This window comes from Athene cunicularia (assembly GCF_003259725.1).
Source record: "Athene cunicularia isolate RWA chromosome 19 unlocalized genomic scaffold, athCun1 chr19_part1, whole genome shotgun sequence".
NCBI classification, from domain to species: domain Eukaryota; kingdom Metazoa; phylum Chordata; class Aves; order Strigiformes; family Strigidae; genus Athene; species Athene cunicularia.
In genome coordinates, this window is record NW_020799124.1 from 1,851,358 (window position 1) to 1,878,082 (window position 26,725).

The 26,725-nt window shown below is 42.6% G+C and overlaps 1 protein-coding gene across 1 annotated transcript; it reads right to left on the bottom strand.

The window, feature by feature from the left end:
• TADA2A (transcriptional adaptor 2A) lies at positions 1-26,319 on the bottom strand. Its single transcript, XM_026861646.1, has 16 exons — positions 26,134-26,319; positions 25,196-25,302; positions 24,004-24,063; positions 23,302-23,393; positions 21,630-21,787; positions 20,145-20,233; positions 19,315-19,387; positions 12,946-13,009; positions 10,855-10,898; positions 10,213-10,323; positions 8,752-8,823; positions 8,000-8,132; positions 7,238-7,281; positions 4,088-4,161; positions 185-2,348; positions 1-117 (listed from the first exon to the last, which is right to left on the bottom strand). The coding sequence occupies exons 1-15, from the start codon at positions 26,156-26,158 to the stop codon at positions 2,163-2,165; spliced, it is 1,332 nt and encodes a 443-aa protein (XP_026717447.1). The 5' UTR covers positions 26,159-26,319; the 3' UTR covers positions 1-117; positions 185-2,162.
• Positions 26,320-26,725: the final 406 nt, after the last annotated feature.

A 26,725-nucleotide genomic window follows, 5' to 3' on the forward strand; every position in this document is an offset into this window, starting at 1 on the left:
GGACATGGCGGTAGGGCCTGGCAATTAAAGGCAGCAGGAGCAGCAGAGGCTGACGGCAGCACAGGCGTGCTGGGGGCCTGTTCCCTGCTTGGGAGATGCCCTGTGAAAGGGGGAAACCTGCTGATGGATGCTATTCGGGGGAAACATCCCAGCCCCGTTTCCCCACTGCCTCATGCCCTCTTACCTTGGAAAAGAAAAGCCTCTTTTCTGGTTCCCCTCCTGAGCAGTTTATCACAGTTCTCACCTTTCCGGAGATTTTTTTTTCCCCCCCGACATTTTCCAGATGGGCAAATTATTTCGCAGTGCCCAAAGCAGGTCATGCTCACAGTCCTCTCTGGGTCACTCTGGGGTGAAGGAAGGTCGCTGAAGTTTGGGCAGGATGTCGCCAATCTCCGTGTATTTGACTCATCTGCTGCTTTTTTTTTTTGGTACAAGTTGCAGCACAGGAGACCAGGCAAGAGGAAAAGGTAGTTCAGCTGTTTGGTTAATGTTAAAAGACAACAGGGAAAAAACATTCCCAAGGATTTACAGCTCACTTTGTCCCTTCCCTTGGCATTCCCAGTCTATACAGTCTCAACTGCTACAGACTTTAATCTTCAACATGTGGTTTATTACTGCTGCTCTTCTTTAAATAGTGATATTTTCTAGGTAATTTAGTGGTCGCATCCATACAGCCGCTGTTGGGCATTTATCTCTCTCTCATGGCTGGAAGCTGATGGATACAGATACAGGCAGCTGCGTGACCTTTACAGTCCCACTCAGAGTCCAGGAACGCGAATGTACGATTGTTTCAAGCCATTTTGATTTTATTATAAATCAAAATACTTCACATTCAGTAGCACCTCAGGTACACAGGATAATTACTCTGGGGGAAAAAAAAACCACCCAAATCTAACCCCCTTAAGTAGGTATTGGTATAGCTGTAGCTCTCCCACGAGATCCCCAACTGGAGAGCACCCACCATCCCACCTGCTTTGGCTGTCAGGTTACATATGGGACGTTATTTCGGCGTTATACATTAGCAATGGAAGCTGTTTGATGAAGACTTTACTGTCTGGTGATCCACGCCAAGCTGCATCTGAAAAGAACCATCTCCATCATCCGGCTGTGTTTTCCAATACAAAGGTTTTGTTCTGAAACCCCACGATGGGTCATCCGGCGTGACATTGTGCGTGTGTAGCGACCTGTTGCACCTCGTTGTTGCTTTGTTGGTCAACTGGGTAAGTCGCCGCCGACGCGGTTAAGCTGAGAGGCCCCACGAGCAGGAGGGCTGAAGTGTGTGCTCTGGGCAGTTTGTGGTGCTCTTTGCTTGTTATCTCTGTGAGAGAAGGTCAGGGTACAGAGAGTCTTTCTTTGTGTTCCAAAAGGCTGCTCTGGTTGTAACATCCAGCCTTTCCAACGAGCCGGAGCACCGAAGACTTAAACTGAGGGATTACAGAGAACTTGACTATCACAAATCCAGTAGCAAGGAGATGAAGCTTATTGGTTTGTAGAGTGCTCTCATGCTGTGATATGTGCTAATATCACATAAAAGTAACAACTGTTGAGGAGCTTCCCTGCAATGTCCTTTCCCATCCTTTATCACAATTAAGTTAAAAAGAGTGGACCACTGCAAACTCTATTTTTATACCCTCAGGCATGTGCTATCTCCTTTGAAAGCTGCCGCTGTTTTAGGAGGGAGTACAAGGGAGGGGACTGCATTTCTATACCCCTGTATTCGCACAAAGTCAAAGTGTCACTCTCGCTGCGTGCTGCTCTTCTGTCCTTATTCTGTGTCACTGTCAGCATAAAAGTACCGTGATTCCCTTTTTAGTTACAGGAGGTGTTAGAAATAAATGCCCATTCACATTTAAGTCTAGCTTAGATGGCGTATGATTCTTTCCAGCGCTACATGGCAGCGTAATTCTGACAACAGCAGTGTTAAACAGCAGAGTCGAAAGGAAACCAGACAAAGAAATGTCAGTATTCACACAATTTAACAAAGCTCCCTACTTGTTTTTACAAAAAAAAAAAAAAAAACCCCCAAAAAAAAAAGCCCCCAAAGATTTTAAACAAAAGGAAATGTCCTTCATTCAACACTGTTAAAATCTTTCAGCGCTGTCAAAGCGACTTCAAAGCTTCTCCACATCTGTCTGCTCCAGCCAACGCGCCCGTGTCTGTCCTCAGGCTTTCGTGATGTACCCTTCTCTGATAAGGAAGTCATAGATTTTCCTGGTTTTGTTCACATCGATCTTGATGAGTGCTCTAGCCTGCGCTAGTCTCAGGCCTCCCTGTTTGTTACACTCGTTCACTAAAGCAGCTTTATATTCTAAATAGGCTCCAGGGACCAACCTCACCATCTGACAGAGCTGGAAGACAAAAGGTGAAGTTAATAAACACTAACACTTGTCATGCTCTTTCACTCTGTGATCCCTGCTGGGGGAGTAACATTGTGAATATTTTTTCAGAAAACATTTTAAATGTGGGTTTTGGGTTGGTTTTTTTTTTTGCATGGGGGAGGCATACAGTAATTGCATTACGAGCCGTTTCGATCCACAGGTAGGGAGGGGAGCAGCTTGCTGGCTCCTGCATTCAAAAACATTCCTGCCTAAAAAACAAACTAGGAGGATGAAAGCAAGCTCTGGGCTCACAGGAGCGTAACTATGAGTGTGTCCTGTGTGGGCGTTGTTCTTTACAAACCAAGGGAAGTACACATGCCAAAGAGACTTGCAACCAGCAATTCAGCATGCTGGACCAGAGCCAGGGAGGGCATCTGTCTATTAATCCCCTGCAGACTAAGTCTTTAATACCTTTCTACAAAAGCAGCTACGCACACAGCGTCTGCCCCCTCCAGAAGGCCGCGATGGCAACCGTGCAGGGAGGGCATGATGCGTGTGGAAGTTGGGGAGAAGGAACTGCTCTCAAGAGCCCCTCTGCTCTGCCGTGAGGCTGCAATGCTCTTACTGAGCTTCCAAATCCCAGCCGCCGTCGAGCCGGTGCGTTGTATTGCTCCCAGTGGAGGTACTGGCTGTCTCCTCCTTTTAATAAGGAAAAGCTTAATGATTGTTCCTCATTGATAGGAAATTGCAGAATTCAGAGGAACTCAGACTTTATGTCTCAGCTGACGAGGAAATCAGATTCCCCATATACACTAATGTCCTAGTCACAATTATTTATAAGCTGAGTGGAGCCAGAAATGCCATGTTCCATGGCGAATCTGTGATCTGATTTTCAATGCTGCCATCTCCAGCGAAGGGGAAACAGCTTCCACACAGAGGGAGAAGTCTGAAACACGTCTGCGTTTCACACACCCCGAACTCTGCCTTGTGGACAATCTAAGGACAGATTATGGCTTCTATTAAAAGACTTTTTTTTTTTTTTTTTAACTTCAATAATTTCCAGTGTTGCCTTTCGCTGAATGAGAGGACAGGCCTACACTGGGCTGCTGAAGCAGCTGAGCCATGAATGTTGCCCCTGCGTTGCATTTGCACGGGACAACAACCCACAGCTTAAAGCAAGCCGGATTCCACACGTGCATACAAAAAGCTTGGTAAATGCCTTGTAAAGCAGAAATGTGGAAAAAACATGAAAAGAACAACGCGCCGTTATTGCCTCCATGGTTTGCATCAGTGCTACCGTGAAACACCAACCGTGACTGGTTGAGGTTTGGCTGTGAGATCTCTAACACAGAAAGAGCTCCGCTATTCAGGTTCAGCGATGTGCCCAGTGAAGCCTTTGATGAAATCCTCTACCAATTTTAAAACCAATGTTCATTAAGAAAAAAATGACCCTTCTGCTCACTCGTCTCACAGCGGAGGAAGAGAGGATGTCATCCTCTGGATGTTGTAATAGCTCGTAATAGCACCTTGGCACACTCCACCTTTCTTTGCTAAATAAGCTAATTTGCTGCAGCCATGTTGTACGCAGGGTACGGGAACTGAAATTAAGGAGCCAGCTGGAAAACCTGAATGATTTTTGTGAGCAGGAAAGCGTAGTCAGGGCATAAAGCTGAGGTGATATTCACAGCACCTGAGGCAGATGGTGTGAACACCCCTGCACTGTGAAGATTAAAGTTTTATATAGATTCTCTTTCCATTCCTTTCCTCACCTCCTTCTCCTTCTCGTTGAGTTTCTCTGTCCCCGGGAGACCCGTGAGGTTCAGCGGTGGGGCACTCCGTCTACCTGCGGAGACAAGAAAGGGGAACGCTGACAAACACGGAGCTTTGGCCGGGGTTGTTCCTTAGATGTGTTACCACAGAGGCAATTCAACCCCGTGACGTTAACCCAGTGTGATCCAAGTGCTTGTGGACAAGGGTTTTCAGGGCTTGACATAAAATCTGCACTGATTTGATAAAAGGTTTGATGTTGCAACTGGCAGAGTTAAGGGCTGCGAACGCTTGCGCGAGGACTCTGGCGCTGTTAACCCTGGCTCACCGGCTTTTAGGAGGAACTGGAGGACAATAGCTTTCTGTCACCTGGCACTGGCTGTGGTTAAGCTGGGCTGTGCCTCCTGACTAAACCGCCTCCTGCAGCCGGGGTCAGGGGGTGGGTGCTGCGGGGAGGGTGTGCCCCGGGTGTGAGCAGCCTCCCAGGTGTGACACCAGCGCCCTGCCAGGATGCCGAGATGGCTCATGGCTCCGACAGCAGCCAATTTCCCTGGCATTGCTGGCAGGAGGCAGAGTTTTCTTTAAATGCCTTTAAATACGATGCAGATACTGTAAAGCAAATGCAGTTTGTGGAGTTTTGTCTGTCACGACAAACAATACTGAAAGAAATATCTATCACAAGGTAGTCTGATAGTGCTGAACTTTAACTGGTGCAGCTTAAACTTTCACAAGGGCTGTCTACTTGCAGGTTTGTTTTTGTTTTTTTTTTTTCTAATAGTTTTTTTTTTTTAACTTCCAGAGCTCAGAACAAAGCTAGGGTTATTTATTTACTTTTTTAAACAGCCTATTGCCCCTGTGCTATGTGCTGTGTATTTAGCACTGTCAGAGATGGGTCTCTCTATCCCAGGACAGACTCCCCAGATCAGGCAAAGCGATGACTTCCAGGGACATGCGCAGCTCCATTTTCCCAAGGACTGTGCTGGCTGCTGTTCCAGATCCTGCCCTGTCCGGGTCCTGCCTCTGGGACTGGGGATCTTTTCTCTCTCTCTTTCTCCTGAGCATCTGTAGGAAACAGATGGGAGCCTGGCTGGGTTTGGGGAGCCTGGTCAGAGAGAGAACTGAAGGACGAGAAAGAATGTGGAGTAGTGAGTCTCTGGTAGGTGTAGAAGTTATTTCCCAGCACTGCTCCCTCTTTCTACAGCTTGGAACGAGCGTGCTATGATGAGACACGACAGAATTTGGGTTTAGTCTTTTATAAACCCAGGAAATAACACACACATGCAAACTACATTAAAGAAAACATATTAAGGCTGCAAAGTCAAATGCAGAAGTAAAGTTAAGCAACATTAATTTACCCTCTTGTATATTTAGTATGATGCAGCCTTTAATTATATAGACACGTGGCAGTTTTTCCGCAGCATCCCTGCCTTGTTCAGTATGCAGGATGTTCGCTTAATTAGCAACTATATGGCATTTTGTTTGGGTTTTGTTCAACATGTGATACTGGCTGTAAACACCGCATGCCATCCGAGTTCCACGGGCAAAAAACAATTCATGTTCTCTCGGGCTCCCCTCCTTCACGGGCCCCTGAATACTTGACAAAAAATTAACTTCATTCTTCATACCAGCCCTTCAGGCAGGGGGATACTGTCCCCATTCCATGGCCTCTGCACGCCCAGCCTGAGACACGCAGGGCTATTTTCTCTCCAAAATACCAGATCTCAGTGATCCCCAAATACGTTTAAAACGCAGTGCATCCTGCAATGACTAATTGCTTGGTATTCTGACCCAAATTTAAAAGGCTCCTGGCAGAAATGCGGAAGAATATATAGAGTCCACCTCTGACAAGTTTGGTTCAAGGGGTTATTAGCATCCACATAAAAACTGGATATAGAGACAGAGCTTGAAGCCAGTTTTCCCCTGGCAACGTTTAACAGCCCTACAGTAAAACTTTATCCCAGTCTCATTCCTTCCACGCCACCCTGTGACCCCAACAAATGAGGTGGGGTTTTATAGAGGTCTTCTTCGGGAGGGCCTTGACTGACCCCTGAATCTACCCTTACTGGGCACTGAACGAAGTGGGGTCCTCTTGGTGGAAAAAAACAGGATTTGTGATTTACAGAATTAAAGACTATAAAGGGATATTCATAGAAAAGGAAAACTGAAGTTGCAGAGGCAACCTGTGTCGTCTCAGTCTGTCACCCTGGAGGGCCTGAAGCTGAACTAGTGTCTGCTTCTCAGGCACCTGTATGGTCTGGGTGTGATGCCACCCTGTTGTGGGTGTGATGCCACCCTGTTGTGGGTGTAACGTCACCCTGTTCTGGATGCAAAGTCACCCTGTTCTGGGTGTAACATCACCCTGTTGTGGGTGCAACGTCACCCTGTTGTGGGTGCAACGTCACCCTGTTCTGGATGCAACATCACCCTGTTCTGGGTGTTAGGACACCCTGTTCTGGGTGCAATGTCAGCCTGTTCTGGATGCAAAGTCACCCTGTTCTGGGTGCTATGTCACCCTGTTCTGGGTGTTATGTCACCCTGTTCTGGGTACAACGTCACCCTGTTCTGAGTGCAACATCACCCTGTTCTGGGTGTAAAGTCACCCAGTTCTGTATGTTCTCTCACCCTGTGACATCACCCTGTCTGGGTGTAACACCACCCTGTTCTGGGTGCAATGTTACCCTGTTCTGAGTGTTATGTCACCCGCTTCTGGGTGTACTATTACCTTGGAACATCACCCTGTTCTCTTCACCCTGGGTATTCTGGTGCTATTCCCTCCCAAATCTGCTTTCTGTCTTACTGCTATGGTATGTGCTGTACAGCCTCATTAAAAACCTGGCTAAGCTTTATCTTTCAAAGATAAAATTTTTTTCTCACGTGAAAATTCTTTTCTTTCCTGCTTGTTAATGTAGCTTTAGGATGGGCTTTCCCCCTTCAGTCAGAAAAATATAGAAATTCAGGAAAAAATCCCACAGGACTTGTGTGTGGAATGAGTTACAGATTGAGGTAATGTTGATTTCAGGAGTGTTTAACCAGTGACGGTTGAGGACTGAGGCTTTAGCACTCAAGCAAGAGAGCCACTCTCCCGCGGCTGTCCGAATGCTACGACTGACGTTCAGGTGGGGTTTTACCACAGACTATCACCTAACAGTTACCTGAATTTGAGGGAACTGGTACCGTGGGAGTCAGGCCGGAATCTCTGAAAAGAAAGGAAATTTTCAAATTGCCTTCATGTTTTTTTTTAAGAATAACAGCATATATGAGCCCTGCAACTACTTTCCCCCCAACTTCTAATAATTATACAATTCAACTCGCATAACCCAGGCTCTCATCTCAAATCAACTGGATTTCTAAATATTTAGCACTCCCAGATTGAAGAACATGTCTGAAACTTGTTGTTTTTTTTTTTAAAAAAAAAGGGGAGAGGGCAGGGGTTACAATAAAAAATGCAGTGAAGGCTGACAGGGGAAATTAGAGATCATCTTCTCTGCCCACGTGGCATACAGGATGCACTTCCTTTGCATCGCAGCTTGCTCCTTAAATCAAAGTGTTTGTGCAGGGTGACTACACATTAATAATGCTGCTGCATCTAAAATCACCTGAAACATTTCAAGTGTCATCTGCGCCCTCATTAATATCCATAAAGACCTCATTTCCCTTCATGACTTTATTAACAGCAGTTAAGTTCCCGAAATATAAAATACAGAAAACTGAGATTCTGAGCCCTGACTCTTCACTTGCTTGTCTGCACTTCAACAAGCACCACTGTTAGCCAGCTTCTTGCCCTTCTGAATTTTGCAGGCTGATCCTGCTGGGATTAACCGGGAATGCATTATATCGGACAGAAAAAGGTGTTTGGTGCCCCTGTGTGACTAAAGCATAGGGATGTCCAATGCCCACTCTTACTGTAACCGTACATATCGGCTTGTCGACTGAGCCACTGCTGGCAGGCGCTGCTGTCCTGGATGTACTGCAGCACCTCCGACAGCATCGTGCGCTTCAGGTGTTCCTCGTCCCTCGTCTTCTTGAGGTGATCGTATGTTCTGGCACCTGTGGCAAACAGATACCACGCTCTCACCAGCTGCCTCGGTCAACATTTGCAGACTTGTTTTTTCTGCTTTAGGAAATAAGTGAGAAACTGTTCTCTAGCTCTGGACCAGACTCTGCTATTCTCTCTCATGACAACTACTTGGCATCAGAAGGTATTAGATTCCACCCTGCACCCCTCCCCCTATTAATTTCAGGCCAAAATCAAACAAAAAAGGCTTCCATGATCCAATTCCAGGATAAAACAGGGCATTTCATTTACGCAGAGGTCTTAGGCCTCCCCCCAGATATCACACTTGTTGATAGCTAGTGCAAGTGTCCCAGAGATAAAGCACTGGAGACCACTGTGCCATGACATACATTTTTATTTTTTTTTCTGCATCTTTTGCAAAGTGGTGACTAAAGCAGAGCTCTGCTAGGCAGCTTCCTCCAAGCTGATGGCTCAAACTAACTTTAAAAAAACCACAGCTGGACTGACGCTAATGCCTTGTTCAGTTAAAGAGCCAGGCAAATGCATTTCAAAAATAAATGTCTTTTTATTCAACACATCCTACATGTTGTAAAATCACCCTTCCACACCTTGATGAATGGGAATGGGCTGAATAATGCATCAGGTACTTACTACAGAAATTGGTGATTCCTGCAGCTCTGTATTCCTGTAGGCGCTTTATTTCCCTTCGCAGCTCAAATTCCACTGTTTTACCAAAAGAGTAAGCAGAAGGGAAATGAAAAAAAAACCCAAATGTGGGTCAGCAGGGAAGGCAGCGAACTCCACTAGAAACACTGCTAGTTCTTAGTTGTCTCCTCATTTTGCTCTGAAGTACACAGAACCACAGACAGGGTCTCTGCACAAGTCTGTGCCACATCTCAAACCCACTGTGTCCTCGCGCTCCCTGATCACAGATTTAAAGCTGGTTTCTAGCATTTGCGTGCCGAGAAAAGTTATTTTATCTCCATGCTTTGACAGTTCTTTTGCCATGCCCTGCACAAGGCAAATAACAATCATGTAGGATTTCCAGGAGGCATTTCAATAGGTTTGAGAAACAACTCCATCCAGGCTCCTTACAGCACCTAATATTGTCTTTGAACTATGATTTTCATAACTGGACCTTCCAAAATTTTTCCTTGCAGACAACTCTTTTCCTGCAGTCACTAAGATTAAATATCCATGTTTCTTTTGCTCAGAGATATTTACTGTCTAGCTTTTATCAGCTGGCTTCCAGGCACTGCTTAGTTTTACGGTGAGCAAGTTTGCTTGTCTCGAATTCGCTTCCTCATACTACTCAGGAGATCTGTATAATGTGGGTACTTGACTGTCGGGTCAAGCTGAGGACTTTGCTGTCGCTACAACAACAAAATGAGGTTCCAGGACTCATGCTCACATGTGGGACTCATGATTTTGCAGGATCATACTTTTGGTATTTCACACAGGGTGCCCTGAAAATACAGTCACAGCTATTTAAATGCTTTGTTCCTTCTAATGAGCAACAATTTTCCCAGTTTAAGTCACAGAATTAAGCAGGATGTAATGACTCGTACTGGAATTTGACTAAATGCATGCTATGATTATGCATAAAGACTCAAGATGATTTGGTGATGGAACAATGCCTCTCCCTTCAAGGTAAGGGCCATAATGACAGCCGTACTATATAATTATGTACACATGTAATAGTTTAACATGCACCTTTCACAGAATTCACAATTTGCTGCCAGCTCCCAATCTCTCAACAGATATAAATTTTAGGGATTTTGTTCTTTTAGTGATATAGAGTCCGAGTAAATGAATAATGGTCTTTTGATAAGAAAACACTACTTCTAATACATGACCAGAATGTTCAGTCAACTGCAAAATCAAACAAAGAACTCAAGACACAGTTTAGTGGAAAAAACCAGTTGCTTGCTCATTTAATGTATCAAACCACAAATGTTATTTGTTTTTCTGAGGTAGTTAGACTGGGGAGGAAGAGGAAAAGCAACCTCCTGCCCTCCAGGAGTGGGATCTATTTAGGAAAGTTTGTAGATGATGCAACCCCTCATTATGCCTACTGAAGAGCATACATGCTAACATCCTCAAAATACTTACATGCGTGGCTTTCAATGAACTTATCATGCTCTACAGGTCCGAGGATTCGTGCAAATCGTCGCATTGTTTCATAAAGGTCCTGAACCTCCTTTGGATATCGTCTTTCCAAAACTAGAGCGGGGAAAAAAAAAAGTGACACACCTTTATCACTCCTACTGCGAGAAGAAAATAAATTCACTGGAACCTGAAGTGACTACCAGTCTCTGTGAAGTGCCCGAAGATCCACATTTGGTGCACTTCTTGGCCATTTTGGGGCCGCAACTACAAATTAGTGAGTAAAAAAGCAACGAAATTACACAGCCCTTAAAAGCATAAAGGATGATATTTAAATGTTATAATTTCTTGGAATAGTGAGATGCACTTAAAAGGCCTGGATTTCACCTTCACCTCTCTCCCGACTCAGTGGAGACCGAAATACTTCTGAAGAGCAATTTTGAGGCAGTAACTAAGACACTGAGCTGGGAGCAGTTCGAGCCAGCCAGTTGGAAACAGCTGGGGCAGGAAATCTGCTGGAATTCTGACCGTCTGAATACGGTCCAGTATGAATAAACCACACTGCTGCGCTGGAAACAGTGAACATGCCAAGTTTTGCTCCAGGAGTAGAGGCCACTTTAAAGTGAAACAGTTACACCTGATACTCACTCTGGAATTTTCTGAGGTTGATTAGGCCATGATCTCTGATAATTCTGTAATTGAGAGCAAAATGGTATTAATAAAAGGTATTAACTCTTACACTACCTCATAAATAAAAAGGCTTCCGAAGAAACTTTTCATTTAGACCATCAGAAGGGTCTAAATCTAAACGTGTGTGAAATTTCCACAGTCCTTGAGCTGGCTAGCTGAGAAACATGGTGCAGTGCTGCAGCACAGCTTTAATCTGGGTAAATTCTGGGCAGCGGTGTGCATCAGTCCAGCTCTCAGCACTAAGTACAAAGGGAGCTACAGTTGCTTTAAAGGTTTGAAATTGCTTCTTTAGGCACAGACTTTGCATCTGCAGTGTCTCGTAACTTGCCCTTCCCAAACTGGAGGTGAAGGAATGTCTCGTGAAGCGTGATTTCCAGCTTACAGAGAGAGGCAAACGTCCTTCTACGAGAGCAAGGGTGAGAGATGGACTGTAAATTTCACCACTGGGAGCAGGATGAAAGAATTTTTTCCATGGCAGCTTAGATTTTAGAAAGAGGGAGATGATTTAGGCAACTCGTAAGTTTGAAGGGCTCCTGACAGGATCAGGGAAGTGAGCAGAGTGAAAAGGCAGGTACGATATTTACACAGTGCATGACACAGACACCCGTCACAGGTTTCAGCAGATGTCATGTGGTCACTGCTATGGGGTGATTTGGTAAGCACCCAACTTCTGCTAATGGTAAGAGATACTACAAAGTTGGGCTAGTCAGGGTCAGGTTGGAATTTATATATTTATATATTTTATTTATATATATATAATATATATATAAATAAAATATATATATATTTATATATTTTTTAATAAAATCCATTACATTTTCTTTAGTATGTGTAAAAGAATATTCCTGTCCCATGTAGAGAAGCTTTTCTGAGACTGACATCAGCACTTTAGGTCATTTTCCAGATTTTGTCCCATCCTGCTGTAGGAACTTTACAAAAACTGACACCGATTTGAGTTACGTAACTGAGCCTTATGGCACTTTCTTTTAGTATGCCATGATTTATCATAATGGAAATTATATCACATAAATATTTTTATTTATGAATTACAAAGAACCAAGTCAATACGTATCAACTCTAACCTGTCATCCAGCAGAACTATGCTACATTATGAGGAGAAGGAATGGAGGAGTTTTACACCAAATTACTAATTCTTCCAGCAGGGAGTAATACAGCAAGATATAATTTTAAATATTGAACAAAGTATTTGAAAGTTATAATAAAACTGAATTTAATGAATAGATTGAGTCATTCTAGAAAGCTGTCAAATGAACTGAATAAATTATTCAAACTCATGTCAGCAATATAGTTATCTCCATTACACATTGTGGAAAACTAACTTATGGACCACTAAGAATGAAGAATAACGATGCAAGCATTTCTACAGAGAACGTGGGGGTCTAGCAATTAGTCACAGACTGGCAGCTGCTTTTTTTTTTTTTTCCCTAAAGTAGAAAATGAATTATGTGCAGCCCATCGGCATTACAGAGGGAACAAAATGAACAGAGATTTGCCTCTTTTTTCTGGTTCCTAGCTCTGGACCTGTGACCCGTTTCCCAGAGAGTATTTCAGTTTTTCATTCTGCAGAATGGCTACGTGATCTCCTAAGGTGTGAGAGAAGCTTGAGTTATTTATGTATAACTGGATTTGGGATAGTAATATGAAGAGCACCGTGTACATGACTTTCATGCGTTAAAAAGGACTGGAAGATAAGCATTTCACAATTAGTGACTTGTTCTGAGCATTTAAAGGAGAGTTACGGTGTGGAGAGGTCCTTTGTCAACCACGTGTACTAGTGAATCTCAGGGTTTGTTAATCTGTGTTTTTCTGGGCTGAAAGCCACGTGCCTAATCTTAATCTGTGCACAGCAGGAAAATCACACATCCAAGGTGAAGCCTGGGATGCAAATCTCACAGCAGAAGGTTTCCATGCATGGGGGTTGTCTGGAAGGATGCTATAGGAAATCAATTATGATTAGTATTAGGACAACACTGGGGACCAAAACATGGTAATGAAGCAAAGGAACACAGTTATTGCTTGAAAACTCACTTTTTTCTTCTCTGTCTTTCCTTTAACCTGGAATGATAGATATCTACAACTGCAATCTTCAGAGCTGCAAAGTAAATAAAAAAAAAATAAATTACAGAATACATAAGTAATTGCCGTATTAGGCCAATTTTCAAGTTCATGGTAGGTTGAAATGGTCATTCTGCTGTTTTAAAAATCCTGTGGCGATTCTACAGGGGCATAAATTCACTAGAGGCTAACCTTCTGCAGACCGTGTACACGCTACCTGTAGCAGCTTTGTCTCGCTTAGTCCTTGCAAATACATTACTGCCTGTAAACAATGAACCTGCATAGATCCTGAGAACGCTTTTCCTCTTCCTTCTTGGACAGTTTTACTATTAGCACTTAATTGTTCCTTCATGCATGCAGTTGTTAAGTATTCCTTCTCCTGCAAAGCAAATTTATCAGACCTGAGGTATCATCTTTGGACGCTTCTTTGCACAGAACAAGGAACTCCGAAAACCAGAAAGACACAGTTCTGAACTGTGAAGATTCAAAGTAGCCTTTGCTAACAGTTCTTAAAAACATCTACAAGATTTTAGCTTGTTAACTTCTAAACTTATCTGTCTGCCAAAAGTACAAAGAGAATAGTTCACGACAACGCGGAGAAGCACAGGAAAAAGCTGTGCTCATTAGAAGTCACATCCTTTTCAAAATCAAATCTCTCTGCAGCCTGCCTGATCCACTTGGAGATCCTTCAGCTTCTTTTTCCTGTAACCACTAGGTTAATAAACTTTTTTTGTAAATTCTTGAAAGAAAAGATAAGGAGACACCTACCACCTTCCTTCCCTCATTTTGTTAAATAATGCAAAAATCCGAGGTCATTAAATAAGCGTAGAGTTGGCCGATTTCTTGCTTGGCTTTTTTTCCTTTACATTAATCATTTCAATATGTTCTCAGAAGGAAGAGGCTTAAGACTTGACAGTGGGTTTATGCTCTGCAGAGAAACTAAGCAAGAGCACGTCCCCCTTCAGCCCACCGTGCTGTGTGAACAGGGGTGGCCCAAGTGTGACAGAATCCACAACCCTCTCTCTGTAGTTACAAGCAAAGAGCAAAACTGATACTGGCAGCTTATTGATTGCACTCTCCGATAAATAATTGATAAAGCAATTAAGAAAGAAGTGTGGTTATGTGTCTATTTTAAAAGATGTATTTATATGTAAACACCAGGAAGCCCCCATCCTCGAGGCAATTCATCTGTGCAGTCCTCTGGGTAATAAAATTTCTTATAAACAGGGACAGCTGAAGCCCAAAGGCTGTGTGGATCAGCTCAGGAGCCAACAGTTTTGACTTACACTTGCTGATTCTGTATTAGCAAAAAAAAAAAAAAAAAAAATCTTCAATTTACACCAAACCGATTTGATGCTAATCTAGGAGTAAAAGATTACATACGAAGACAGAAGTACAAGATTCTTACTTCTTTTTGCAAATTTCTTGCAAAACCAGTGTTCAAGAATCATCGTGTGTTTTCATCAATAGGTATTTAAGTTTCCTAATTTAAGAACAAGCACTGGTAGCAAATTCTCCTTCTTGCTTAAATGTGGGGACAAGAAATCGGGAAAGGCAGCAAGTTAAGCATGAATGAAATATATTACTAAGTGTTGGAATCGGTGCCAATTTATGGAAAATATTTTTATATTTTTAAACTCTCTGCAAGCTAAGCTAACATGTTATTTTCTGGGGTTTGTGTGGGCAGAACTTAATAAGTACATGCAGAAATTGCATTGGGGAACCTCTATAAATATCACAAGTAATTATGCACCTATAAGCATCGCTTTTTGATGCTTTCACCTGAGTGCATGATATTCTGCAAGAAATTATGATCAACTGGGGAGGGGAAGGAACAAGCACGAGAACAAATGAAGGGAAAAAAAATGGAGCTTCTGCTTACAGAAAAATTAGTATTTGCTGCCACATGCACTTTTGGAGAGGCTTTTGTTTTTAATAGACATATTCACACAGGAACAGCCGATTACAAAATCTGGAATGCATGAATAACTCAGACTACTACACTGTTACATGCTGCATTGAAATGAGAAAAGAGATGCTGTTCGAATGAAAATGATTTGCCTGTGCTTTTCCCCATGGATCGTACTAGGGAGGCAGTTGTTTGTACTGGGAACTTAAGATAATCCAAGCTGACACTGTGTTCAGAGTGCCCATTTTGGGAAATGATAGGTTCTTCGAGACGGTCAGAGTAACTGGGAAGGATCCCAGTGATAGGCAGAAATTCAAGGCTCCTTTCTTCATTCCAAAAAAATCAAAATATTTTGGTTTCTCCAGAGTGTGTCCAAAACATTTTCTTTGCTTTTCATTCCTCTTCAGCCTCATTTGGTCTGCAAAAACTTTTTTTTTTGAGCACTAATGAGTGAGACCTTTGTTTCATGCTAGCTAACCTGTTTGGCATGCAAGGCCCAAATAATGGGAAGAATGCAAACTAATCAAAGTAAACAGGCTGTGTATCCAGTGTGTGCCTGGGCTGGTAGAAACTTAATGGCTACAATCCAACTTCACCCTCCCTAGAGGAAAGCAGGACCCCGGGCAAACAGAGTGTCTGCCTTTGGAGCATGGCAGGAGCCTCCACAGAAGAATAAACATCATGTAATATTTAGAAGGACATCGACTGCCTCGTATCTTATCAAATGAAATTTCACCACTGTACAGAGTCGCAGTCTATTTCCACTCACTTCTCAACTTGCTGTTTCAGCAATTAATTTCCAGTGTTAGAATTAATTTCCAGTGTTAGAAGTAAAAATCATTTACATGAGGAGAAAAAGCAAGGGAAAAAAAAAAAGACAAATTACTAAGGTTATAATTCAGTCTGATGAAAATTTGTAATCCATAAAATATTCAAGCACTCTGGGCTGAATCAGATTTGTAACTAGTGGTTTCTTTTGATCTGTCCCTTATGTTTTTGTTTCACTGCAATATGTATTTGCATGCACTTATTACAAGTACTGAATAAAAGTTCACAGTTCAAGAAGTTAATTGAAACATGGAGAGATTTCCTACAATTTCTACCATCTCGCTGATACCAAGAAGTGACTGACGGATGCCTGTGACCTCCTGTGTGGTGGGAGGAGCTGGTGAGTCAGCAGGTGCAGGTTTCTGTGTTCCTCAGAAAAGGCTGCCTGGGAGCCTTTCCACCTTGTGTTAAATTGCACTCTCCTTTCTTGTGGGAATACTGAGAACTCGTTTAGAGCGACACAGGAAAATATAACAGGGAAAATGCAATGGTATCAGGAAAACAGAGGTCAAGCAGTTTAGAACTTTTTATAAAGCGTTTTTTACAAAATTTTAAGAAAAACAGAGCAATGTGGAGGAAAGGGAAGAAGAGGGAATTTCGTTCCAATGAAAGCATCAAACATTCCTGTGTTATGTGCAACCTCGACTTTGCAGCACTGATCTGTGACTTGTGAAAGAAAGAAAGAGAGACCATAGAAATTATTCTGGTCAGTGTGTTCTCAGGGTCTAGCTTGAGTAGCTTTTCTGAAAACAGAATATAAAAGTAGTTTTCAAAAATTAATCTTGGACCTGGTGAGGTTTAATGTATGTCATGAAAACAAACTGAGGATTGTTTCACAAACCTGAGACTTCATCTACACTGCAAGGCCCTATCTGGGTTTCTCTGGGCTATAAAATGTGTTAAAACCCTGTTTTATATCTTTACCTTTTAAAAAACAAACAAACAAAAAGTCTGCTGTTTGTGCAGCAAAAATGTGTCTCAAGCAGGTGCGGAAGCCAGCCCCAGGGCTGCTTTTCAAGGACATTTCTGTGAGATCCAGTGTAAGGGGTTTGCCAGGGGGCAGGGCTGGGGTAGAGAGGCAGGCTCGAGCTGCTGCCTGGAAGTAGAGGGACAGGCACCCTGGGGAGGGATCAGGAGATGCCTCACCGCCCCCCCTCCTGTTAACTAGAAAGCACAAGGGTTTCTTAAGTCAACCAAATGCCCGTCCCAGCCTTCAGATCCAAACGTTGAGCCATTTTCTACCGTATGAAATCCTACAATTAGGTTGCAAAATATTCTCAAGCAAAGGCAGCATCTGAGATCTTTAAAACTGCAGGACGGGGAGGATGTAGCTCCTTCTTTTTTTTTTTTTGTATTAACTCGGAGAAGGGAAAGATCCAATTCCAAAGTTTTTTAGAAAATAATTCGTTCTCTCCCCCAGATGCCTCATGTAAAAGAAAAACAGCTGGCTAGACCCTGGGACTTCATTTTTTAGAGGCATTCTCTCTCACGTGGGCAGATCTCGGACAGCTGTGGGAAGGAATATGCCAGCTCCTGAGCTAAGAGTTTGAAAATGTCGTTGGTCACGCTCCATAACCTCAGCCAAACAGTCTTCCCAGGGCAAATGCCTGACATCCCATACTAAATACTGAAGACAACTGAAGAACGGACTAGAGAACATCCAATGAAATTATCAGGCAAAAGATTTGACAGACAGAAGGAAGTATTTTTTCACACAGCACATAATTAAATTGTGGAACTCCTAACTCGATTGTTGAACTCTCCGCTACAGGATGTTACGGGGTACAGATACATCCAGTTCTAACAGCAGTTAGCTAAGTTCATGGAGGACAGATCCTTTGGTCCAAATGGTCTGAACACAACCTATGGCTCAAGAACTCTCTAAATTTTTCACTGCAGGAAATGTGGAAGATAGGACAGGAAAAGTATCTGTCTATACTTGCCTTTTCTTACATTCTCCTCCCCTGCGTCTGCTGTGGGGTACTAAGAGGACACTGAGCTGGAGAGACCAAAGGGTCTGGCCCTGCATAGCTTTATGATATTCTGAAGACATGAGGAAAGCTGATTTTTACATTCAGACTGACAACTTAAACAGGAGGTATCTTAAATGGCTGACCTGTGCAGTGGGAGGAGGACACGTGTAAGGGGGACGGAAGACAGTGCAAGTAAACTAGCCTGAATGAATATTAAGCTATCAATTAATGAACAGAACTAGGAAATTATTTTGCCTTTTCATCTTACCAGGACTCCGAATAGGACATGGAAGCAAGAAAATGTATCTTTTAATAGTAATAAATGGTAGAGAGGTGACATGATGAATCGGTGACATGCCCACAAGCCAGTCCCCCTTTCAGTAAACATTAAAAGGGAAGAGACTGACATATGATTCTCATAACCTTTTTTGAGCCAAGGGAGTGTGCATTCCTTAAAGCTCTGTGTACACTGCTAAATTTCAAACTGATTTTTTAAGTTGGGAAAGGCTGTCTGTCTGTAACAGGATTTGTCTGCTCCAAGGGATGCTAAGGGTTTAAATTAGAACTGCCTGACATGGATGGGAGAATTCTGAAGTACTTTTAAACACTAGATGTCCTTATAAACATGGGGAAAAGCAGGATCTTTTCTTCTCTATGGCTTAAAATGTCGTTTTAATAATTCCTGATATTTGGTATTCTTAAAGCAGCTACGCTCACAGAAACCCAGTAGCAGTCACTGGACTCATCAGACAGCCATCCTCTTCACAATAAAAGAGTTGGCACATACAGCTAGTGCTACTGTAACTCAGAGTCCGTATTTATTGATGAAAAAACACACAACTCAGAGAGCAGAACAGCTTCAACGCGTTGCACATAGTCTTAATCTACACACCTCCTTGCTGCCTGTATCAATACCTACCCTGATACTCGATTTCCTAAACTAACAGAGGTTAGAATAAGTAAGAGGTCTTCTAAGAAACTAGATATAGCAGGGGGAAGGGGTATTAGCAGTAGAGAAGAAAGCGTTCCTCTTTCTGCATCAGAAAAAAAAGTTGTGCCTTGCTATGTGCTCACAAACATTCTGTAGATGGAAAGAATATCTTTCAGCCAGGGAGGAGAAATAATATCGAGGAATTAATGTTTCTGGTTTTTAATAGGCCTGTAGGTCTATTAAAACAGTGGTTTTATTCAAACTGTTTATTCAAACGGTGATGTACTGCTCCCTCAAATTGCTATTTCAGATAATTTGCTTCTACTTAGCTAAACTTTCTCTAGTTTCTACTGGATAAAACATTCGTGTCTTTCCTAAAGAGATGCCTACTACTGGTGGAGACTATTTGATTTCAATCATGTTCTACTTTACAACTGGCTACATTTCAGTAGTGAGTGAAGTGCATTATTTTATACATAAATACCATTTGTAAGAAAGTTGATTAAGAGCTTTTAAAGGACATTTGGAAGTAAGGACCATAGAAATGCCAGTGTTTAAACCCCAGCGCACAGAAGTGAGATCATTAAAAATGTATGTTCGCTTTTTAAAACTTGTGTAGAGTAAAAAGAGACCCAATGAAATGCTGTGTAGGCGCTCTGGAAACATTGTTTTCAGACAGTGTACAAAAATATGGGACTTACCATGCAAAATGTCTGAATCATCTTCTACAAAATCAATATCTCTCAAATCCCATTCAGCATAGTTGTCAAACTCCTGTTTAGAGGTGATTAGTAAATTGTCACTAACTTGCACTAAAAAATCGGGATCTAGTTTCAGTATACATAATACTGAAAAGAGATATTTACTCGCACACAGTTGTACAGGGTTCCAACCTTGAGCAACATACACGACAGGGGAGCTTTCACTAGGGAATGTGTAATATGCACCCCCATGGCTGGAACTGGAGCAGGATGCTGTGACAGGATAAGGAGAATTAATCAAGTAATCTCCCGCACTGTGGTGGAAATTCTGCTCAAATGTACAAAACCAAGCCCCTATATATGGCTGAATTCATTACTTCATGTACAGGAGCTTGTTTTGCAACAGGAATTGGGGCGCTGGGCCCACAGCTAAAACCACTGAAAACAATGCAGGTCTTTCAAGCCATCCTTGGATCGGGCTCCCCATGTGCTTCTCTACGGCGAAAGAAACAGAAGCGTGCTGAAGCTGACCCCTTTTGCTGAGCATCTAATTCACAACATCTAGCCTGCTTACATAAGAGCCATTCAGGACTGGACATCTGGTGGTAGCAGCGTGCCTCACAGCCCGCACGCCGCGCCGGGAGCAGCTTCGCAGGCTCGCAGCGCCACCTCTGCAATTAAACCCTTGGATTAATCACTCGGCCCTGTCCTCTCTTCTGAGGGTTTTTCTATGAGGAGTAAAGAGCTACAGGCAGGGGCAAACAAGTGTGCGTTCGCTAATCTTGCATTCAGTAGCGAATTTAAAATAACGGGAGAAGAGAGAGTCTTACCTCAACAAAGTCTGCTCTCGCTGGCATGTACCCAGCCATATCCCTGGAGAGCAAGGAATCAAAAGTAGGCCGTGGGGGATCATCAGCAGCTGAAAAAAAAAAAAATCAAGGTTTTTAGTGGTTGTGTAGTGCTTGGGGTCTTTTTTTAACGATCTGTAAAGAGATGTTTCTTTTGCAGGAAACCTGGGAATAATTTGTTGAAGAAAAACACCCTTACTGGGCTTTTATTCAGCATTACATTCAGAAAAAGACCCAAGTTCATCCAGAGAAAAATGCAGTAATCTGAGATCTTCACAGTACTCTCAAACACAGAAATTCAAGGTAATAAATAGGTTATAAAACGTAAACTCTACATTTCAGAGCTCAGCATCCCCTCAGTAAACCTCTGCAGATCACTCAGTCTCAGCGTGCAAGTTCTTTTAGTTAATAGCAGCAGCGGTGTTAAATCTGCCATCTTCTGGGTGCCATTTACAGAGCGCTGCAATTAAAGCTATACAACTCTGAATTTTTACAGCACTTCCCAGCTGAGGAGCTCGGTGTTTTACAGACAATAATGGACCGAGGCTCACAACACACTCGTGAAGGAGCTAAGCAGTTTAAGTCCCACGCTACAGATAAAGCAAGATGAGGCACAGAGAATTTGTCTTGGCCCAGGGTCACATAAAAAAATCAATGACAGCCAGGGACAGAACCAAAATTGTCCAGTTCCTACAGCTTTAGCTCTAACCACTTTATTGTGAAATCGAAACCTCCAGATACCAAGCAATCTTTTTACCCAGCCATTCTGGGGAGCTTTATAATGGAACAGCTACTAGACTGGGGGAATTCTAAAGATGTTAAATTTAAGGAAAAGTGAAAATTTGTTAAATTGCTGAAATTTAACATACACTTTTTCAAAGGCAGTTTTAAAGATAGAGGTGTGAAATCCGCATAGTTTAAAGGGAATGATTTTATCACAAATCACATCAGCAGTCAGGCCCGGTACACAGATGAAATGTTCTAAAGGTAGAAATCCCTTCTCGGTTAACACTGCTGGACAAGGAACGGAACCAGCATCAGGGTGAGGACTCACACTGGTATTTGCCCTGAAGGCCACGCTGTTGCACCGTGCCACATGTGAAGTGGCTTTGAGGTAGTTTGTCCATGTGCAGCCAGGCTTTTGCTGTGGTGATTTCTGTGAGTGACCATTCCCACTGGCTGAGCAGGAACTTCTGGTTTTGAGAACCTGATCACTCCACTCCCTCCCTTTTCCCGCTGAACTGGCAGTCTTGTCTATTTGATTACACCAATGATTTAACACAGTGTGAATAAAACCCTACTACTATAGTTATTCAAGTCAGCCATTAGAACAAGCTCTCCTGGAAACAAAAGCAAACTGCATGTGTGGTGCTTGCCCTTCTCCAAAGGCAGCTCGTGCCAGTTTTGGAAGAGCAGAGACCTTGTGGGGAGGCTCCCTGCGGGTGCTGGCGGGCAGGGGATACTCACGGTGGAAAGGAATGGCTGTTTCGTTGTGCTGCGCCTCCTCCGCCTGCTTCAGGTTCAGTAATGTGGATGCAAACAAGGGATTGTTGATAAAGTGTTTCATATAATGTTTCTCGCACTCCTCCTTGGATTTGGTACACATCTGGTTCGCTACGTCCTGCCTGAAGTGGGGAGAAGGGGAGGCTTAATATGAAGAACACAGAAATCTTCAGGGTTTTGTCTTTCTCTAGTGCAAAAAGATAATTTTGGACAAGCAATCGATCGTGTTTTGTACAGAGAACTGCTCTGCAATGATGCCTGAATTCACATTTTGTGTACTAATACTGAGCCAACACTTGCTGCCTGTATCAATACCTACCCTGATAAACTAACAGAGGTTAGAATAAGTAAGAGGTCTTCTAAGAAACTAGATATTTGGTACAGTGCTGGGCAGCACTTTTTGGTGGTCGCGAGTAATGCAATTCACTGTCTTTACACGAGAAACTCCCTGGCTGATGGGATGCACTAAATCTTGTAGGTGCTTTAAATTTAGTATTGTTATTTGCGAGCTTTTTATACATTTTACTAATTCCAGGTAATGGTAAATTCTAAGTCCACAATTGCATTCTGCTTCTAAAGTTTCTCTTTCAATTTTAGTGGTTTCCTCTTTCATGTAGCAACGTTAAACAGGTTTTTTCTAAACACCAAAACGGTTGTACAAAATACATTCTAGAAATCTCTGCCAAACCTTCTTGGAAAAGTAGTTGACTAGAAATACGAAGCATTTTGTCTTAATGAAATGGCCGTGTAAGCTGAGGACAAAAAAAAATTTTAAAAATCCACCACCAGCAATCATTTTAATTTCTATTAAACTCAGAATTGGATGCAAGGGATTCCAGGAAAAAAAAAAAAAAAGTCAGTTTTTCCTTTATTTGGTAAAGGCTGAAAAATGCCAAGTGTTTAAGGAAAAAGTTAACATTACTTGTATTGCTAAGTAGGACAAAGTGTACTAGACAACATACTTGCAGAACATAAGACTGCAAACTGGTTGCAGTTAATTACGACAGCAATGTATGCATGAGAACTCCTAGTTCTGTTTCAGTGAAGTCTGGAGCTCCGTACTGTTAATACAGCTATTTTTTCATGAAGGAGAAGAGACATTAAGTCATGGCTACAGATCTCCTTTATTTACAAATGCATAAAACTCCTGTAGCAACTCCAGAAATTAACTTAACAGAACGTGGAAAAATAATAAGATTTTTCCAGTGCTCTATCCTAAATACGACAGAGAAGCAGGAAACCTGCAAAAATAGCAATACCTAACTAGTCAGCTGTTAGCAAACCGAACCCACGCGAGATAAGAAATTCTGCAGTTGTTTTTTACAGAGGAGTAAACTGAGGCACAGAAAATGCTGTTGAGCTCCTTGGATACCTAGTGACTTTAATGAGAACTCGGGGAACGCTGTACTTTGCTGGAGGTGTCCTGCACCTCACAAGAAGCCTTTAACAACTCCCTCAGGTTTCTAACAGCAGATCCGAAAACAGAATCTGCTACCCCAGTCTTCCACTTTAGCTGATAAATTAAGTGTCTCACAATAAATCAACTGAATATTCTGATGTATTCAACAGTAAGATCAAGTGAAACGAAAAACTACCCATCATTTACTGAAGTTGGCTGAACCACTTAAATTCTCACCAGTTTCCAAATCCACAGTCCATCACAGCTTCCAGGAGAGCCATTTCCTCTTGAGCTGTCCAGTTAGGATCCAAGACAGGGAAATCAGAAGTCTGGAGAAGGAAAACAGCAAATCACACTGCTGTGATCCTCTGTTAGAATCCACCACATGAAGAACAAAAGTTCTAAACTACAGGACAACACAGTATGTACTACCAGTAGTTTTAAATTTTTACTGTGTCCCGTGAAACCTGACCAAATAATTGTTGAATTATTTAGGTCATTGGGTCATCAACTACAGTAAAAACTAGTTTGTGGTTGCAGATCTGAATATACCGTTACATTTTGTATCTACCATCAATAATGCAACAATCATGCTATGAAACAATAAAATTTACAGAAGACTTCAAAAATGATTAATTTGGGAGAAGAAAGAACAAGAATAGAGAAACAGGAGTTGATTCACATGGTTAATGAGCTGCAAGTCTAGTGAGATGCATTGTGCTATCTAGGCACAGTAAAAAAAGCATTCCATTACGTTCCAGGTGGATATTTTTCTTTGCTTTCAAGAAAGACTTTTCCTTTTTTTAGTAGTTCTAAACGTCTGAATCAAAGAATTATATCACTTCACTTTTCAGTGTAATATTAGTAAGCAAAGGTCTAACTGCTTGGAAGTTACGAAAGCTCAAGATTAGGGAGGTGGTATCTAAAAGGAATATTTACCATTATCTCGTAAGTGTGATCACTCTGATGTTTCTTGTATTCAAATCCTCGTGTGAAACACTGTAGAACAAAAGATTAGCATTACGTTAGTGTCTTACTTCTGCCCTGAAAACATTTTAACTGGTCTCTTTTCCTTTCATTCTCAGACCACTGGGTATCCAAAACCGATCACCTGATATGCTGAAAAAGATACTCAATTTTTCTAATTTCGTTTTAGAAAAAAAACATAAAACGGTAGAAAAATCTTGGTTAAAGTTGTGTTAAATCTGCCTTTGTATCTTACTTGTCTTTCGCACCACTGCACCAAGACATAACTCCTGTGAACTGACATAGTTTTTCAAGTATTTCTGGCAAAGATCAGCAGGTGAAAGAAGCTTGGTGGTATGTTTTAGAGTGGATTGTTCCAGGAAGAGAGCACAGAGCATTTCTTAAGTATTGAAAACACAGTTTCCATTCAACCTTGGGGTTTCTGTTTAAAAAGCACCAGCATGGTTTGCAGCTATTTGTAACAGTTAAATTTCTGTTTTTTTAAGTACAGGTAGACGAACAAAAATATACCCAACATACAAAATATGTTTTTGTGTATTTTGTACATATCTGAGCACAAGGCCAAGCTCCTTTTACAGTTTTAGAGGTTAGTGACATTTTTTAATCATGAATAATGCACATTTATTTATTTAATGATTAAGACTAGCAGTACGTCCTGTGGTTATCAGATCACACACATAATTTTTGAAGAACTGGTCACAAACAATTATTGTCAGTCTTGCAAACTTTCCCCAAACTTTCTTTTCCATTTGTGAGGAAAAAAAACGTGTCGTGACAGGGAAAGGGTGTTTCTTGATGGCTTTTCTCTTCCACGCCATAAAAAATGACAGAAACAATCTCTCCCTAGACATGCAGTGGCACGCTCCATTACAGTCAGGCTGACTGCATGTCTTTAGGTAGCTCCGGCTCATGTCTTTAGGTAGCTTTGGCTGCCTTCACAAAAATCTCCTGCAGCTGCTCCTGCCTCAGTTCTTCAGCCTCCAACATTTTCTTTGTCATTTCCCTGTCCCTGAGCAAACAAGTGTGTTGATACAAGTTTACAGGGACCAGTTATTAATGCGTTTATGGAACAGCCTGGCACCAGCCAGGCCTTTGATGACTTTCTCAAAGAAATTAATGCCTTTGCTTTTCTCCTTGCACTCACCTGCAAACACAGGAGGAAGGGAGGAGGCCCACACTCAGCACACTTAACATAGGGCTCCGTGAGGTACGAAGAGCAACCTCGGCACGGAGGCTTATCAAAAGGGTCATCTGTGAAGCCAAAAGTAAAATCTCATGCAACACAAACAAGGCACCGTTTTTGCAATCACCTAAATTCACTTGTGCCCAGTAATTTTAAGTGAACTCAATTGTATAAAACCTCTTTCCTACTGCAGCTTCTCCAAATATCTGTTAGAAGTTCCTGGTTCGGCTGGAGCTGCAAGAGAGACGCTGGCACTGCATCCCTGCTAGACCTGATACACTGAGGGCTAAACCTAAACCTGTACAGCGACTCAAAGGACAATCTTCTCTGTCGCAGCCTCCCAGGACCGCTCAGCAGCGATGCCAGGAGCTGTGCTAGCTGGCTGATTTGATCCAGCGCCCACACTTGCGTTCTGCACCAAAACCAGACCCAAGGCCTTATTTGTGGAGAATACTGCGCAGAGGGCTGCAGTCTCCCATCCATCCACCTCAAGTCAGACTCCTAAAGCGTATTGCTGTGGTTGCAAAGGCACCAACAAGATTGCTCTGCAGCCTGTCCAAACCCCGGACTGCTCAGATTGCTGAACAAGGAATGAAACACTGCGCTGCAAGTTTTTCTTCTTTTGTTCACTGTGAAGCAGTCAAAAGAAACAGACTGTCAAGTTATAAGCCATGTTTTTCCATGAAAATGGATTTAAACTAGCCCAACTATAAAAAGTAGACAGAAAAAGGACCCAAATTCCCATTGAACCATTCATGTACTCACGCTCTTGAGAATTCGATCAAAGAAGTGACCCTGTGGACCAGATATTGCTAGTTTTCTGTCTCCCTCCCCTAGACGACCTCTAATGTCTTTAAACAATGGCAAGTCTTTTCCAAACGCCATCCTATGGTACTTACTACTGAAGGAGGCCAGGCGCTCCATTCTTCTGCCTCGGTGGTGTTCTTGCTCCTGAGTAAAACCTGCAGCATAAGCCTTGCCCCAACCAGTACGTCCCAAAAGGGTGTTCTCTCCCTGCGGATGTCTCCCACACAGCCCTTGCAGAGAAGATCCTCCCGGAGCGTCCTGAACAGAAAAGCAAAAGGGCTGTCAGCAGCTTCCTAACAGGGGCCATTTGACATGTCTGACAGTCTGTCTTCTGTGTATAAGAAACTAAATGCAGAGAGATGGGATACAGCGCAAGAAGAGATGCGATGGGGATATAAACCACTCCTGAACCGAGGCTTTCAGGGGGAATGTATGTGCTGAACACAGTGTTACGAGCAATTGTGCAGAAACGTGTTTTGTTCTCCAAGCAGCACTAGAAAGAGAACGAACAGGTTGAAGGTGGCGCGGACACAGCAGTGCAAAAATCTACCGTGCTGACATCAACTACATTTTCAGTGTTGACTATGTGGCAGCTCCTATGAGCAGGCCTGATTCACCAGCACGTGTACAGCGAGCTTCTACGCTGTCCACCATCAGGGAATTGAGTTGCTTTCCACTGTGGGG